At 52.1% G+C, this 15695-nt stretch overlaps 1 protein-coding gene across 1 annotated transcript in view; it reads left to right on the forward strand.

The window, feature by feature from the left end:
• PTPN23 (protein tyrosine phosphatase non-receptor type 23) overlaps positions 1-15695 on the forward strand; it is a 60500-nt gene that overhangs the window by 39509 nt on the left and 5296 nt on the right. Inside the window, exons 17-23 of the mRNA XM_083406046.1 lie at positions 1942-2096; positions 4245-4396; positions 5238-5417; positions 6821-9122; positions 12204-12388; positions 13741-13845; positions 15275-15413. Coding sequence (XP_083262172.1) covers positions 1942-2096; positions 4245-4396; positions 5238-5417; positions 6821-9122; positions 12204-12388; positions 13741-13845; positions 15275-15413 — 3218 coding nt within the window. The remainder of the gene's footprint in view (positions 1-1941; positions 2097-4244; positions 4397-5237; positions 5418-6820; positions 9123-12203; positions 12389-13740; positions 13846-15274; positions 15414-15695) is intronic.

Here is a 15695-nt window from a genome sequence, read left to right on the forward strand (position 1 = left end):
CTTTTCCCAGCAATCAGCTTGCAGCATCATTGCTTCAATATCGTAACAATAAGTACCAATGTGGCGGGAGGGTAAACGGCGTTTCCGTGCGCTCTGGTTTCCGGCACACTGTTCTGTTGTGCCGGAAGCTGTTTAGTCCTGCTGGCCACATGACCTGGAAAGCTGTCTGTGGACAAACGCCGGCTCCCTTGCCTGAAAGCGAGATGAGCGCTGCAAGCCCAGAATCGCCTTTGACTCGATTTAACCATCCAGGAGTCCTTTACCTTTACCTATATAATGAGCATTATTACATATATGTCCTGTCTTTCCTCCAAGGAGTCAGAGGTGGTGTGCTCGATTCTCCATTTTATCCTCACAACCACCCTTATAATTATTTCATTTCATTTCATTATTTCATTTCATTTTAATTTGCTGCCATCGGGCATTAAGAAACTCCCAATACAGGGCGGCCTTCAGATGTCTTCTAAATGTCAGATAGTTGTTTATCTCCTTGACATCTTATGGAAGGGCATTCCACAGGGCAGGCGCCACCACCGAGAAGACCCTCTGCCTGGTTCCCTGTAACCTCACTTCTCGCAGGGAGGGAACTGCTAGAAGGCCCTCGGTGCTGGACCTCAGTGTCTGGGCAGAACGATGGGGGTGAAGATGCTCCTTCAGGTCTACAGGGCCAAGTCCAAGCGGCGAGCTTCATGGCAGCTTTGGGTGATGTTTCAGGATCTGCAAAGACTGATTTCTAGCGCAGTTTCCTTCAGCCGTTTCAAATCCAGGATCCTCCTGCAACCCAAACATCCATTTGGGGGAACCTGCTTCTTAAAGTTTTTATCTCTCTCTTTACCCTGATGATAGGGCTGCTGTTGTCACACACCTGAAATCAGGTTGTCACCCAGTTGTGGGTCCCAGCTCACCGGTTGTAGGCCATTGGACTTTCCTTTCGGTAGAAGGAATCATTCAACGTCTGTTTTTAAAAATGCAGGCCAGAGTATGGGAACAGGTGCACTTTGTGGAATCTAGGTAGATGGCAGAATTAATCCTGGTGCAGTAATTGAAATCCTGCACCTTAAATAATAATAATAATAATAATAATAATAATAATAATAATAATAATAATAAATTTATTATTTGTACCCCGCCCATCTGGCTGGGTTTCCCCAGCCACTCTGGGCGGCTTCCATAGAAACCAAAAATACACTAAAATATCACAGATTAAAAATTTCCCTGAACACGGCTGCCTTAAGATGTCTTCTGAATGTCAGGTAGTTGTTTATCGCTTTGACATCTCGTGGGAGGGCGTTCCACAGGGCGGGCGCCACTACCGAGAAGGCCCTCTGCCTGGTTCCCTGTAGCTTTGCTTCTCGCAATGAGGGAACCGCCAGAAGGCCCTCGGCGCTGGACCTCAGCGTCCGGGCAGAACGATGGGGGTGGAGACGCTCCTTCAGGTATACTGGACCGAGGCCGTTTAGGGCTTTAAAGGTCAACACCAGCACTTTGAATTGTGCTGGGAAACGTACTGGGAGCCAATGTAGGTCTTTCAAGACCGGTGTTATGTGGTCTTGGCGGCCGCCCCCAGTCACCAATCTAGCTGCCGCATTCTGGATTAGTTGTAGTTTCCGGGTCACCTTCAAAGGTAGCCCCACGTAGAGCGCATTGCAGTAGTCCAAGCGGGAGATAACCAGAGCATGCACCACTCTGGCCAGACGGTCTGCGGGCAGGGAGGGTCTCATCCTGCGTACCAGATGGAGCTGGTAAACAGCTGCCCTGGACACAGAACTGACCTGCACCTCCATGGACAGCTGTGAGTCCAAAGTGACTCCCAGGCTGCGCACCTGGTGCTTCAGGGGCACAGTTACCCTATTCAGGACCGGTCTTTGCCAACCTGCTGCCCTGGAGATGTCTTTTGGACTACAAATCCCATCAGCCCCTGTCTGCCTCTTTCCTCCCTAGACGACCAGCAGGCAATGCAGACCTTGAAGAGGATCCTGGCCAAAGTGCAGGAGATGAAAGACCAGCGGGTCTCCCTGGAGCAGCAGCTGCGCGAGATGATCCAGAAGGACGACATCACCACCTCGCTGGTGACGACGGACCGATCTGAGATGAAGGTGGGCGGCTGGGAGGGAGGGAGGCAGGGTGTCCGGTCGGCTTTTCTGCACCCCCATCGCCACCTAGTTCCTCCTGAAGCTGATGGGAAAGAGAATCACAAGAACATAAGAGCCCCCCGGAAAATAGATGGGGAAGTTATGTAGTTGGCCACAAACCGCATGACGTTCAAAGAGGATTAGTCAAAATCACAAAGGAGAGGGCTGTTGTCGGTTGTTCTCTGCCTCCATGGTCAAAATAATAATAATAAATAATAAATTTTATTTATACCCCGCCCTCCCCAGCCAAGACCGGGCTCAGGGCGGCTAACACCAGGTATAAAAACAATTGATTAAGACACAACTTAAAAACAAGATTAAAATACAACCTTAAAATGCAGCCTCATTTCAGTAGAAACTCAAATCAAGAACTTTTGGGGGAATGAAAACGTCAAATCTTCACCAAGGCCAACTATCCAGACTGGTCCTACGTGGGCCAGAAACAAGCCAGGGAAGTCCCCAAATAGGAGTTCCATCACAGAAGGAGAAAGGAAAGAGTGGAAAGAGATCAAGTTGATTCCAAGCCAAAGGCCAGGTGGAACAACTCTGTCTTACAGGCCCTGCGGAAAGAAATCAGATCCTGCAGGGCCCTGGTCTCCTGAGACAGAGCGTTCCTTGCTGGAAACCGCTGGAGGGGACTGAGGGCTCTGGTGCTCAGGTGCTACTTGCAGGTTTACTAGAAAAGACATCTGGTTGGCCACTGGCCTGATCCGGCAGGCTCTGTTACGTTCAGAGTAGCGAAATGCAGCAGGAGCAACCTTTCTGGTGAAGGGACAGACCACTCTCCGAATTCCCTCCTCCCTGTCTTTCTCACAGATCCATCTCCAGCATTTGACAAGGTGCCCCATGATATTCTTGTAAAGAAGCTGGTAAAATGCGGTCTTGACTATGCTACCACTCAGTGGATTTATAACTGGCTGACTGACCGGACCCAAAGGGTGCTCATCAATGGTTCCTCTTCATCCTGGAGAAGAGTGACTAGTGGGGTGCCACAGGGTTCTGTCTTGGGCCCGGTCTTATTCAACATCTTTATCAACGACTTGGAGGATGGACTCAAGGGCATCCTGATCAAATTTGCAGATGACACCAAACTGGGAGGGGTGGCTAACACCCCAGAGGACAGGATCACACTTCAAAACGACCTTGACAGATTAGAGAACTGGGCCAAAACAAAGAAGATGAATTTTAGCAGGGAGAAATTTAAAGTATTGCACTTGGGCAAAAAAAATGAGAGGCACAAATACAAGATGGGTGACACCTGGCTTGAGAGCAGTACATGTGAAAAGGATCTAGGAGTCTTGGTTGACCACAAACTTGACATGAGCCAACAGTGTGACGCGGCAGCTAAAAAAGCCAATGCAATTCTGGGCTGCATCAATAGGAGTATAGCATCTAGATCAAGGGAAGTAATAGTGCCACTGTACTCTGCTCTGGTCAGACCTCACCTGGAGTACTGTGTCCAGTTCTGGGCACCACAGTTCAAGAAGGACACTGACAAACTGGAACGTGTCCAGAGGAGGGCAACCAAAATCAGTCAGTCAGCCAGTTACAAATCCACTGAGTGGTAGCCTAGTCAAGACCGCATTTTACCAGCTTCTTTACAAGAATATCATGGGGCACCTTGTCAAATGCTGGAGATGGATCTGTGAGAAAGACAGGGAGGAGGGAATTCGGAGACAGGCCTGTGCCTTCGCCAGAAAGGTTGCTCCTGCTGCATTTCGCTACTCTGAACGTAACAGAGCCTGCCGGATCAGGCCAGTGGCCAACCAGATGTCTTTTCTAGTAAACCTGCAAGTAGCACCTGAGCACCAGAGCCCCCTCTCCCCTCCAGCGGTTTCCAGCAAGGAACGCTCTGTCTCAGGAGACCAGGGCCCTGCAGGATCTGATTTCTTTCCACAGGGCCTTGTAAGACAGAGTTGTTCCACCTGGCCTTTGGCTTGGAATAAACTTGATCCCTTTCCACTTTTTCCTTTTTCCTTTCTCCTTCTGTGATGGAACTCCTGTTTGGAGACGTGGTCAACCAAGACTCCTAGACTCCTAGATCCTTTTCCCTTCTCCTTCCTCCCCAGCCTACCGTAGCTTTGCCTTGACTTCTCCTCCGTCTCTCTCCAGAAACTCTTCGAGGAGCAGCTGAAGAAATATGACCAGATCAAGGTCTACTTAGAACAGAACTTGGCCGCCCAGGAGAACATCCTCAAAGCCCTGACGGACGCCAACGTCAAGTACGCAGCTGTGCGCAAGGTCCTGGCAGAGGTGGAACACAAGTGAGTGGCGGGGGGGGGGGGGGAGAGAGAAGCAGTTTTTGGATTTCTGGTGTCCAAAACCTGAGGAATGGTTGGTGGGAGGCTTGGCAGCCTGGCAAAAGTTTGATGTTCTGCCAGCTAGATGCCAGCAGGGAGGCAGCAGCCCAGAGATTATTGGTGCAACGAGAACGGGGGATTAAATTGCACAGTGCTTGGGCTCCTGTATTAAGAAGTGTGTGTGTGTGTGTGTGTGTGTGTGTGCAAAGGGGTGTACACTTGTCGATTGGTACAGCTCAGCCCTTGTGCCCAGGCATGTGTGATTGCCTTTCTTAGCTCTGTGTGCTTTCCTTATATATTATATATATATATATATTATTCAGTTTACAAATGAAACAAATTAATACAATTCATACAATTTTTAAAATCACTCTCATTTTTTGACTTCCCTCAACTTGGCTGGTACCCCTTCCCTTCTCAATTTTCCACACATTTCTTAATTCTCATCTAGTTTGTAGATTAAATCTTATTTCACTCCCATTTTAATCTTCCATTTTTACAAGGCTTCATTAAAAGTTACAAGCGTTATTTGTTTTTCACTTAAATTGTGCATATACTCTGAAAATGTTTCCCATTCTTCAGTAAATCTCTGATCTCGTCGGTTTCTGATTCTTCCTGTCATTCTATCCAGTTCCGCAAAGTCCATCATCTTCATTCTCCATTCTTCCAGTGTTGGTAGTTCTTCTTGCTTCCAATTCTGGGCTATCAATATTCTCGCTGCTGTTACTGCTCTGTGTGCTTTCTGGGTGGCCCTGGAAACGCCCCTCTTCCTCATCCTAACCCTTCTTTCCTGCCGTCCCCCCAGGTGGAACACCTCTTTGCAGACACTGGTGGCATCCTATGAGGCTTACGAGGACCTGATGAAGAAATCCCAGGAAGGGAAGGATTTTTACGCCGACTTGGAGAGCAAAGTGGCCAAACTGCTGGAGAAATCCCGGGCTGCCTGCAAGGGAGCCGAGGTGGTCAGGCAGCAGCTCCTGGAGAGGTAAGGTGGCTTGGCTCCGGGTTCAAGTGGGTGGGTGTCTGCGAGAACACAGGTTTCTGCTCTGCTTTTCTGCAACGGCCCTAAAACTGGCTTACAGCAGCAACGTAAGAGGATATGAAGGCCTGCTGGATCAAGCCAATGGCAGTCATCCTGTTCTCACAGTAGCCCACCAGATAGGAAACCCCCCAAGCCAGGATCCGTCCCCAAGGGCATTTCTCACCTCCAGCAGCTTCCAGCAACTGGTATTCAGAAGCATCACTGCCTCCAACCTCCTGGCTAGTAGCCATTGTTGGCCTTCTCCTCTGTGAATTTGTCCCTCCTTCCTTTAAAGCCATCCATCTTGGGGGCCATCGCTGCCTCCTGTGGCAGGGAGTTCCAGAGTTGAACTGCCAACTGTAAAATGTGATGTTAAAACGGGGGGTAATCCGGGATGATGGGAATTGTATTCCAACACTATCCGGGCACACAAGAATGAGAAAGGCTGGTTTAGGTGATGATCAAAACACCAGGTTTTTACAAAATATATACAGACACCTGGGGTTTTAATAATAATAAAAATATTTTTTTTATTTATAACCCGCCCTTCCTGGTTCAAAAACCGGGCTCAGGGTGGCTAACAGCAAATTTAAAACACTTTAAAACAATTATAAAAGCAGCATAAAATACAGTATAAAAACATGAATAACCATAAAATTCAAAAATCAATTAGATAATCCCCAGGGCTAGCTGGCTGAATTGGTCCTACTTGGGCCAGCGAGGAGGCCAGGGGAGAATTAGCTGTGGGGTCTCAGAGCGGGGAATCTTCATGAAAGAGGAGGGGGAGGGAAGAGAAGGGAAATAAAAGATCAGGCTGAATTCAAATTAAAGGCCAGGCGGAATAGCTCTGTCTTACAGGCCCGACAGAAGGAGGTTAAATCCTGAAGGGCCCTAGTCTCATGGAACAGCATTCCACCAGGTTGGAGCCATCACTGAAAAGGCCCTGGCCCTGGCCCTGGTGGAAGATAGTCTGGCTTCTTTAGGGCCTGGGACCTCTAAACTATGATTATTCATGGACCTTAAGGTCCTCTGCGGGGCAGACCAGGAGAGGCGGTCCCGTAAATACGAGGGCCCTAAGTCACAAAGGGCTTTAAACGTCAAAACCAGCACGTTGAACCTGACCCTATACTCCACCAGGAGCCAGCGCACCTGTTAGAGCACTGGGTGAATATGCTCCCATGGCAGGGACCCCGTGAGGAGCCTCGCTGCAGCATTCTGCACCCGCTGGAGTTTGTGGGACAGTTTTGAGGGCAGCCTTGTGTAGAGCGAATTACAGTAGTCCCTGTACAGGGGCCCTTTGGGGGCAAAAGGGTGCTTGGGAGTGGGTGCCCATCTGATGTGGCTTCTCTGTGGCCTTGCCTTGGCAGGGAACTGAAGAAGAGGCCTCCTGCCAGGCCCACCACCCCCAAGCCGGCGCTCCAGAAGAAGACCTCTGACCTTGAGCTGCCTGACCCCCTGCCCCTCGGCTCCCTCTCGCTGGCCCACCTCCCGGAGGAGCTCCGCAGCCTGCCCCCCGAAGTCCTGGGGGCTCACCTGGCACAGCTGCCGCCGGACGCCTTGGCCGCCCTGGGTCTGGACCCCGCCTTCCCCCACGCCGGCCTGCGAGCGGCCCCCAGCCAGGAAGCCTTCTCAGCCCCCCAGCCGGGCCGGGCCAGGCTTCCTTTCGGCCCGGGCCAGATGGCGGCCCAAGGTGCCCCACAAAGGCACTACCCACCGCCCAGACTCCCGGCCAGCTCCGCACAAGCCCCTTACTCGCCGGCCTCCCACCAGATGCCGCCTTCTGCCCCCCAGGCAGCCCCACCGCCGATGAGCTCTGCCCCCTCCTCAGCCGCCTACCCACCCAGCGCCAGTGTCATGCGGGGCCCGGCTGCGCAGCCCGCCTACCCTCTGCCCCCTCAACACACCTCCCCGCAGCACCTCCCCATGCCCGTCTCCGCTCCCCCAGGGGGCATGGTTTACGGCATGGGGCAGCTGGCCCCCAACAGCGGGGCCTTCCCGGCCAGCCACTCCACCCCTCTGGCAGTTAGGCCCCCCGCTCCCTCCCCACACCAGTACGGCGTCGGCAGCTTCCCGCCGGGGGTCCGGCCGGCCACCACCACCGTCGACAGCATCCAGGCCCCCATCTCGAGCTGCACGGCCCCCAGGGGCATTGCCGTACCGCTCCCCCAGTGGGCAGGGCCGCCTCCTCCTGCCCAGGGTGGGTTTGCAGGACCTCAAGGGACCCCCAACGCTCAGTTCCCCTACCCGCAGCCTTGTGGGCCCCCTTTCATGCAGCAGGTCCTGCCGCCTTACTCCTCTGCTCAAGCTCCGCAGGCCTTCTCCCCCCACGGGCCCCTCCAGCCCCCGATGGACCGGCAGGTCCGCCCTCAGCCCCTCGGCCCGCCCCCTCAGCAGTACACACCCCAGTTCCTGGCCCAGACCCAAATGCCCCAGCAGCAGCCACCCTTCCAGCACCCCTTTCCGGCTCAGGTCTGCGCCCCGCAAGGCGTCCTCGGACAGGGCCACCCCGTCCAACTGGGAGCCCAACACTATCAGCTTGGGCCAGCCCACGACAAGCTGCCTCGGGGCCACCCCCTGCCTCCCCACTCCTTGACCTACCCCACGGCTGTGTCGCACGGCCCTAACATTCCCATGGGCATGATGGGGCCCGGGCAGCAGCAGCAGCAGCAACAACAGCAGCAGCTGCCCCTTCGCCCGTCACTCGCTTCCATCCAGCCCTTGCCTGCCGGATCGCCGGCCCAGGTTGCCTTTGGTGCCGGCTCGACTCCCCTGGGCCCTGGCACCTCCCAGATCCCTCCAGGTGCCCCTATGCCCCTGGGAGGGCCGCCCCAGCCCGTCAGCCAGGCCCTCCCGCACCACGTCCCTCCCGCACCCAGCCCTGCCCTGGCGCAGTTGCCCGGCGCGGCAGTGGTGCCGGGCGCTGCTTTGCCCTCGCCAGCGCCCTCGCCGCAGCCTTCCCTGACCCTGCCGGCTCCCTCCCTCCTGCCCCCCTCGGGGCCTCTCCCGCAGCTGCCCCCCTCCTCTCTGGCGCCCGGCGGGGCCGCCCCACTTGCGCAGGGCCCCTCCGACGCCTCCCGCTTCCCCCGCCAGAACTCGTCCACCGACGACCTCCTGTCCTCCAGCCCCGAGAGCCAGCACGGGGGCGCCAAGGCCTCGGTGGGGCAGCCCCTTCTCCAGCCCACCAAGGCTGACGCCAAGGACGGGCTGAAGCCCAAAGCCGTGCAGCTGATCGAGAAGGACCCCTACGAGAAGCCCGAGCACATCCGACGGCTCCTGTCGGAGCTGGAGCGCTTCCAGGACGTGGTGGGCGGCCTGGAGAAGCCGGCCCCTTCCTCGGGGAGCGCCAGCGAGCTGGACGGCGTCTGGAAGGAGCTGCAGGACGCCCAGGAGAAAGACGCCCGCCAGCTGTCCATCGCCATCGCCCGCTGCTACTCCATGAAGAACCGCCACCAGGACATCATGCCCTACGACAAGAACCGCATCGTCCTGCAGTCGGGCAAGGACGACTACATCAACGCCAGCCGCGTCGAAGACCTCTCCTCCTACTGCCCCGCCATCATCGCCACCCAGGCCCCCCTGGTGGGCACCGCCTCCGACTTCTGGCTCATGATCTACGAGCAGAAGGTGTCCGTCGTCGTCATGCTGGTGTCCGAGCAAGAGATCGAGAAGGTAAGGAGCAAGTCAAGTGTACTTTGATAATAATAATAATAATAATAATAATAATAATAATAATAATAATAATAGAATTAGCCAAATTGACAGACATAATAAGACAAAAACCAAAAAGTGAAGTAAAAAAAGAATGGGAGGGCCTAAATTAATACCTCAAAAGCCAAGGTTCGAGGACAGAAATCTGGCTGAGTCTGGAATAACCTTGTGAAGTGAAAGGATAAGAAAGAGGGATTTATATCTAGATGCTAGGATGGAGATGATAAGGAAAACAGGAAGACACAATGAGAGATAAAGGAGGTGCTGTGGGATTGGTGGAAGTCTATGTTTTGTTGTTTTTTAGTGCTTATAAACTTGTAAGATATGGATTTGTTGTTGTTGTTGTTGTTTAGTTGCTGTTGCTTTTTTAGTTTTTCGAATGTTGGTTTTTGTGTGTTGTTTGTTATTTTTGGATGTTGTGTGGAAAATACTAATAAATTTTATTTAATAATAAAAAATATAACAACAACAACAAAACAAAACAACTAATAATAATTTATTATTTATACCCTGCCCATCTGGCTGGGCCTCCCCAGCTACTCTGGGCGGCCTCCAACAAAGCACTAAAATACAGTAGTCTGTTAAACATTAAAAGCTTCCCTAAAGAGGGCTGCCTTCAGAGGTCTTCCAGAAGTCTGGTAGTTGTTCTTCTCTTTGATATCTGGTGGGAGGGCGTTCCACAGGGAGGATGCCTCTACCGAGAAGGCCCTCTGCCTGGTTCCCTATAACCTCACTTCTCACAGCGAGGGAACCGCCAGAAGGCCCTTGGCGCTGGACCTCGGTGTCCGGGCAGAACGATGGGGGTGGAGATGCTCCTTCAGGTATACTGGGCCAAGGTCGCTTAGGGCTTTGAAGGTCAGTACCAACACTTTGAATTGTGCTTGGAAACGTACTGGGAGCCAGTGTAGGTTTTTCTGTGGTTTAAACAGACTTTCTCAGGTTTTAGGGGCAGCTCTGGTGGTCTTGTCTCAGGCAGGCCTGTCTGCTTTATTGGGGTCATGTTGAGGGTGATTCCCCCCCCCCCCCCATGGATTGCACTCAGATCTCCACAGATGTTCCCTGCACTTTTATGTTCTTTTCTACCCAGCCCTGGGGACTAGCAACTTGCTGTGTTTTTTTTAAAGCAACCTGAGAGTCTCCGGCTTCTGACCCTGTGCACCAGATCCTGTGATTGCAGCTTGGGGGGGAAGGAGAGAGGGAGACACTCAAATGCTTTATCCTCCTCTAATATAATGTGTATTGCATATGGATCGCAACAAAAAAGTGACTTACATTCCTAAGGAGGCGTATGCTTAGGCTTCGGCTTCATCATAAAAGCCTTATGGGCATTGTAGGAGCGCAAATATCCAGGTGAGGTCAGGTGGGATTACTATGAGGAATTATAAAATATGCATCAAGCCATTGAGTCCACGATGAATGCACTCCTACAGGCATAAACTGTTAAATCCCTAAATAGAATAGAAATAGAATAGGTGTTTGCTGTTGGGATACTGCCAGGGAGACAAAGTCCATCTCGACTCCACGTCGTCTCTGGACGTCCGTTGATCTCCTGTAGACACGCAGTATCAGCAATTAGTGACACGAGCTCCAGAAATAGCTTCCCACATTCCAGAGCCGATGCACGCTCTATCAGCAGATAATGCACACAGCGGAAGATGCACCCAGGAGAGCATTATTTAGAAGTTTATTCAGCGTTGATCAGAACAAAGAAAAACATGACTGCCTGCTTCAGATGTCTCCGGCAGAGAGAGAGAGAAACGAAAGCAAAGACACAACATAAACATCCTGTGAAACAGGAAAATACGCAGGCTGTGACACAAACATCCTGCTCCCTTTTACGGTGGAACGGAAATATCCTAACATTTGCTTCGTGCTAAGCCATAGTTTAAAGGTAAAGGGACTCCTGACCATTAGGTCCAGTTGTGGTCGATTCTGGGATTGCGGCGCTCATCTCACTTTACTGGCCGAGGGAGCTGGCGTACAGCTTCTGGGTCATGTGGCCAGCATGACTAAGCCGCTTCTGGCGAACCAGAACAGCGCACGGAAACGCCATTTACCTTCCCGCCAGAGTGGTACCTATATATCTACTTGCACTTGACGTGCTTTAGAACTGCTAGGTTGGCAGGAGCAGGGACTGAGCAACGGGAGCTCACCCTGTTGCGGGGATTCGAACCGCCAACCTTCTGATCGGCAAGTCCTAGGCTCAGTGGTTTGACCCACAGCGCCACCCGCGTCCTAAGCCATAGTTTAGTATGATATAAATCAGGCATTTCTGAACTCAGCCCTCCAGCTGTTTTGAGACTACAATTCCCATCATCCCTGACCGCTGGCCCTGTTAGCTAGGGATGATGGGAGTTGTAGTCCCAAAACAGCTGGAGGGCCGATTTTGGGGATGCCTGATATAAATGAACCTTGAGGCACGCTGGAAGAATTTGAGACGTTTCCGCTTTTGCTTAACTGCGGTTCATTGAATGTAAATATGTTGTAGATTTAGGTTGTGAGCCACCTTGAGATCTGCATGTGTAGGGTGCTATACAAATTTAATAAATGAAATAAATGTGGCTTCCCCATAACCCCAACAGCAGGATCCTAGACCACGGCTGTTGGTTAGATTAACACTCCCCCCCCCCCCCCGTAAATTACCTTGGAACAGCTGCTATCCCAGGATCAAGTTCATTCAGGTTTTTTGAAATAGTTTTAATTGGATTTTGAATAGATGGTGCAATTAATTTTTACCGTTTTGAATTGTGTTAGTGGGGTCGGGCAAAACCGCTATTCTGAACGATGCTTTTCATAGCGGAGAGCAGGCAAACAAGTTCATGGAACCAAGAAACAAAAAGTTTGGGGAGCCAAAGTTGTTTTTTCTAAGTGATGGCAGCTCCCCAGGATCTCAGGCTTGCAGTGGGGGGGGGGCTTTCCCCTCCCTGCCGCTTTCTAACCATGGGGGGGGGGGCAAGGCCAAAATGGTGGCACTGGAGGTGTTCTGCCTTGGTCCTCCTTTTCTCCTCCTGACGTCCCCCCGTTTCTCTTTCTCTCCTGCAGCAAAAGGTTGTCCGCTACTTCCCCACGGAGCGGGGCCAGCCCATGGTCCACGGCCTCCTCACCCTGGTCCTCACCAGCGTGAAAGCCACCCCGACGCACGTGGAACGCATGATCACGCTGCAATTCCGAGATCAGAGCTTGAAGCGCACCGTTATCCACCTCCAGTTCTCCTCCTGGCCAGAGCTGTATGTGAATTTTGTCCCACGCGAGGAGGGCGGTGGGGAGAGGCTGAGGCTGAGGGGTGGGCCTGGCTGTGCCTTGCCTGCCTGGCCCAGCCAGAGCTGTGCTTCTCAAACTTGGGTCGCCAGCTGTTGTTGGACTACAACTCCCATCATCCCTAGCTAGCAGGGCCAGGGATGATGGGAGTTGTAGTCCAACATTGTCATGGACTGGTTGGACACGGGATGGTGGGAGGAACCAACTGGGGAGGCTCAGAGCCTAGGGAGCGGTGGCGGGAAGACAATGAGTGGCCTGTGTCAAAAGCTGAAGAGGTAACAGGGCATAGTGAGCGGGGAGAGTCTGTGATAGAGAGAAGTCCAGAATCGGAGGCCGAAGCTGAAGCAGGAGGGTGGGAAGAGAGAGGCAGAAATGAGTCAGGCTGGTGGAGAGTCACGGGTGTCTCCCACTTCTGCTGGGACAAGCTCCCCTTCCCTGTTTGTCTCCCAGGACTAGGGGAGGCATGAAGTGGGAGGAGCAAAGGCCAGGTCCACTGGCATAGTCTCAGATTGCTTGGGAACAGCCCTGGAGAGCAGGAGATTTCGGCAGCTATGTTGCGGTGGGGATTTTCTGCCTCCACAACTGCTTCATGGGGGCCAGACCTACCGGAGGTGGCCTTTCCTTTTTTCTTTTTATTAGACAATACAAAAGAATACAAAGGAAAAAAGGAACAGAAAACCTACAATAAACAAATAAACAGATGTAAATCAAAAATATACAGAAATATTCGACAGTACATAAATGACACCCTACTTGTGACTCCCCTGCACTGTGTCTCGATTTCTTTATGTGTTATATTAAATATTAGCATTGCATTCCTTAGATGGTACACCTCTTATATCCAATTCCAAATATCTCCCTCTCGTATACTCTACAACCTTAATCTATGCATATCAACATATTCTTTTTTGAACAGTGTTTTTCCATGTGTTCTTCGAAGGATAGCCATTCTAGTTTTAATTTTTGGTTTGACCTGTAATCTTATGTCTGCTGTTAGTTTTGCCGACGGTACATATTCACTCATTTTACATATCCAATCATTCTTGGAAGGGATTGTTTCAGCTTTCCATTTACTCATTAGGCCTGGTGCTCCTGTGCAGGTCTTGTTTTTGCTAATAAAGCGCTAACTCCAACTTGCAAGGCATGATTTACTGCTGGCTGGCTCCTGCAAAGGACAGCCGGGGACCCAAGTTTAGGAAAGGCTGAACTGGAGGAACAGGGATCATCCGGGAGGGTGGTGGTGGACAGGCAAGCGGCAGAAAAATCATTTTTGCAAAGATGCTTGCTTCATTTTTTCTCTCTCCCTCCTTCCTCCCTTCAGTGGCCTCCCGGACAGCAAAGGGGACCTGCTTCGCTTCATTCAGGAGGTGCACAGCCATTACCTCCACCAGCGGCCGCTGCACACCCCCATCGTCGTCCATTGCAGGTGAGTAACAGCCAGACTTGGAAAGCAGACTCGGAGCCTCGCAGGGCGTCAGACCAATAACCTGGCGAGCCCAAAAGTGGCAGCTATGGGGCCCCTCTGCCACGCTCGCTTCACTTCCAGTGGCTGTGTACTGTTGCCTGCGCCCTGGCACCTGATGATTGGAACCGGAGCGCCTGAAAAAGCAGTACAGTGGTACCTCGGGTTAAGTACTTAATTCGTTCCGGAGCTCCGCTCTTAATCTGAAACTGTTCTTAACCTAAAGCATCACTTTAGCTAATGGGGCCTCCTGCTGCTTGCCGCGCCGCCAGAGCACAATTTCTGTTCTCATCCTGAAGCAAAGTTCTCAACCTGAAGCACTATTTCTGGGATAGCGGAGTCTGTAACCTGAAGCGCATGTAAGCTGAAGCGTCTGTAACCCGAGGTACCACTGTATCGAAAAGGAAATTGTAGGGTTGGAAAAGGTTTCAGAAAAGGGTGAGCAAAACGATTGCGGGAACAGAGGAACAATTGCAGGGCTTGGGACTTTCTAGAGCAGCGGTTCCCAACCTGTGGGTCCCCAGATGTTGATGGACTACAACTCCCATCATCCCTGAGCTCTGGCCTTGCTAGCTAGGGGTGATGGGAGTTGTAGTTCAACAACATGGTTGAGAAAGGCTGTTCTAGAAGAAAGGCAACAAAGAGGCAACACAAGACGTTTGTAAAAATTATGCCCTGCATGGAGGAAGCCCATAGTTTCTCAAACTTGGGTCTGTAGCTGGACTTAGAATCCTAGAATCCTAGAGTTGGAAGAGACCACAAGGGCCATCGAGTCCAACCCCCTGCCAAGCAGGAAACACCATCAGAGCACTCCTGACATATGGTTGTCAAGCCTCTGCTTAAAGACCTCCAAAGAAGGAGACTCCACCACACTCCTTGGCAGCAAATTCCACTGTCGAACAGCTCTTACTGTCAGGAAGTTCTTCCTAATGTTTAGGTGGAATCTTCTTTCTTGTAGTTTGGATCCATTGCTCCGTGTCTGCTTCTCTGGAGCAGCAGAAAACAACCTTACTCCCTCCTCTAGGTGACATCCTTTTATATATTTGAACATGGCTATCATATCCCCCCTTAACCTCCTCTTCTCCAGGCTAAACATGCCCAGCTCCCTTAGCCGTTCCTCATAAGGCATCGTTTCCAGGCCTTTGACCATTTTGGTTGCCCTCCTCTGGACACGTTCCAGTTTGTCAGTGTCCTTCTTGAACTGTGGTGCCCAGAACTGGACACAGTACTCCAGGTGAGGTCTGACCAGAGCAGAATACAGTGGCACTATTACTTCCCTTGATCTAGATGCTATACTCCTATTGATGCAGCCCAGAATTGCATTGGCTTTTTTAGCTGCCGCGTCACACTTGTTCCTCTTCTGCGCCTTGTTCCTCTTCTGCATCCCCCACAGCTCTGGCGTGGGCCGCACCGGCGCCTTCTGCCTCTTGTACGCTGCCATGCAGGAAGTGGAGGCCGGCAACAGCATCCCGGACTTGCCCCAGCTGGTGAAGAAGATCCGCCAGCAGAGGAAGCACATGCTTCAGGAGAAGGTACGGGGCATAGGGTGCGGGTGGAGCTGCCGTGGGTGATGCCCATGAGCCTTCGGTCATCTAAAAGATCTTGGCTGGGTGCTAAAACCCTTGGGTGTGAGCCTTGTCCAGGTCGCATCGACAATTGAGGCCCGGTTGCTTGGTAAGACGAGAGGCAGCCTTTTCTGTGGCCGTTCCCATATTGGCAATTCCCTCCCAAGAGAGGTCTGACTGGCTCCCTCCTTGTGATCTTTCCCCCAATAGCTTTAAGACCTCTCTATTTAGACAGAGGACGCGGGTGGC

The sequence above is a fragment of the Podarcis tiliguerta genome (genome assembly GCF_965153285.1).
Source record: "Podarcis tiliguerta genome assembly, chromosome: 12".
NCBI lineage: Eukaryota > Metazoa > Chordata > Lepidosauria > Squamata > Lacertidae > Podarcis > Podarcis tiliguerta.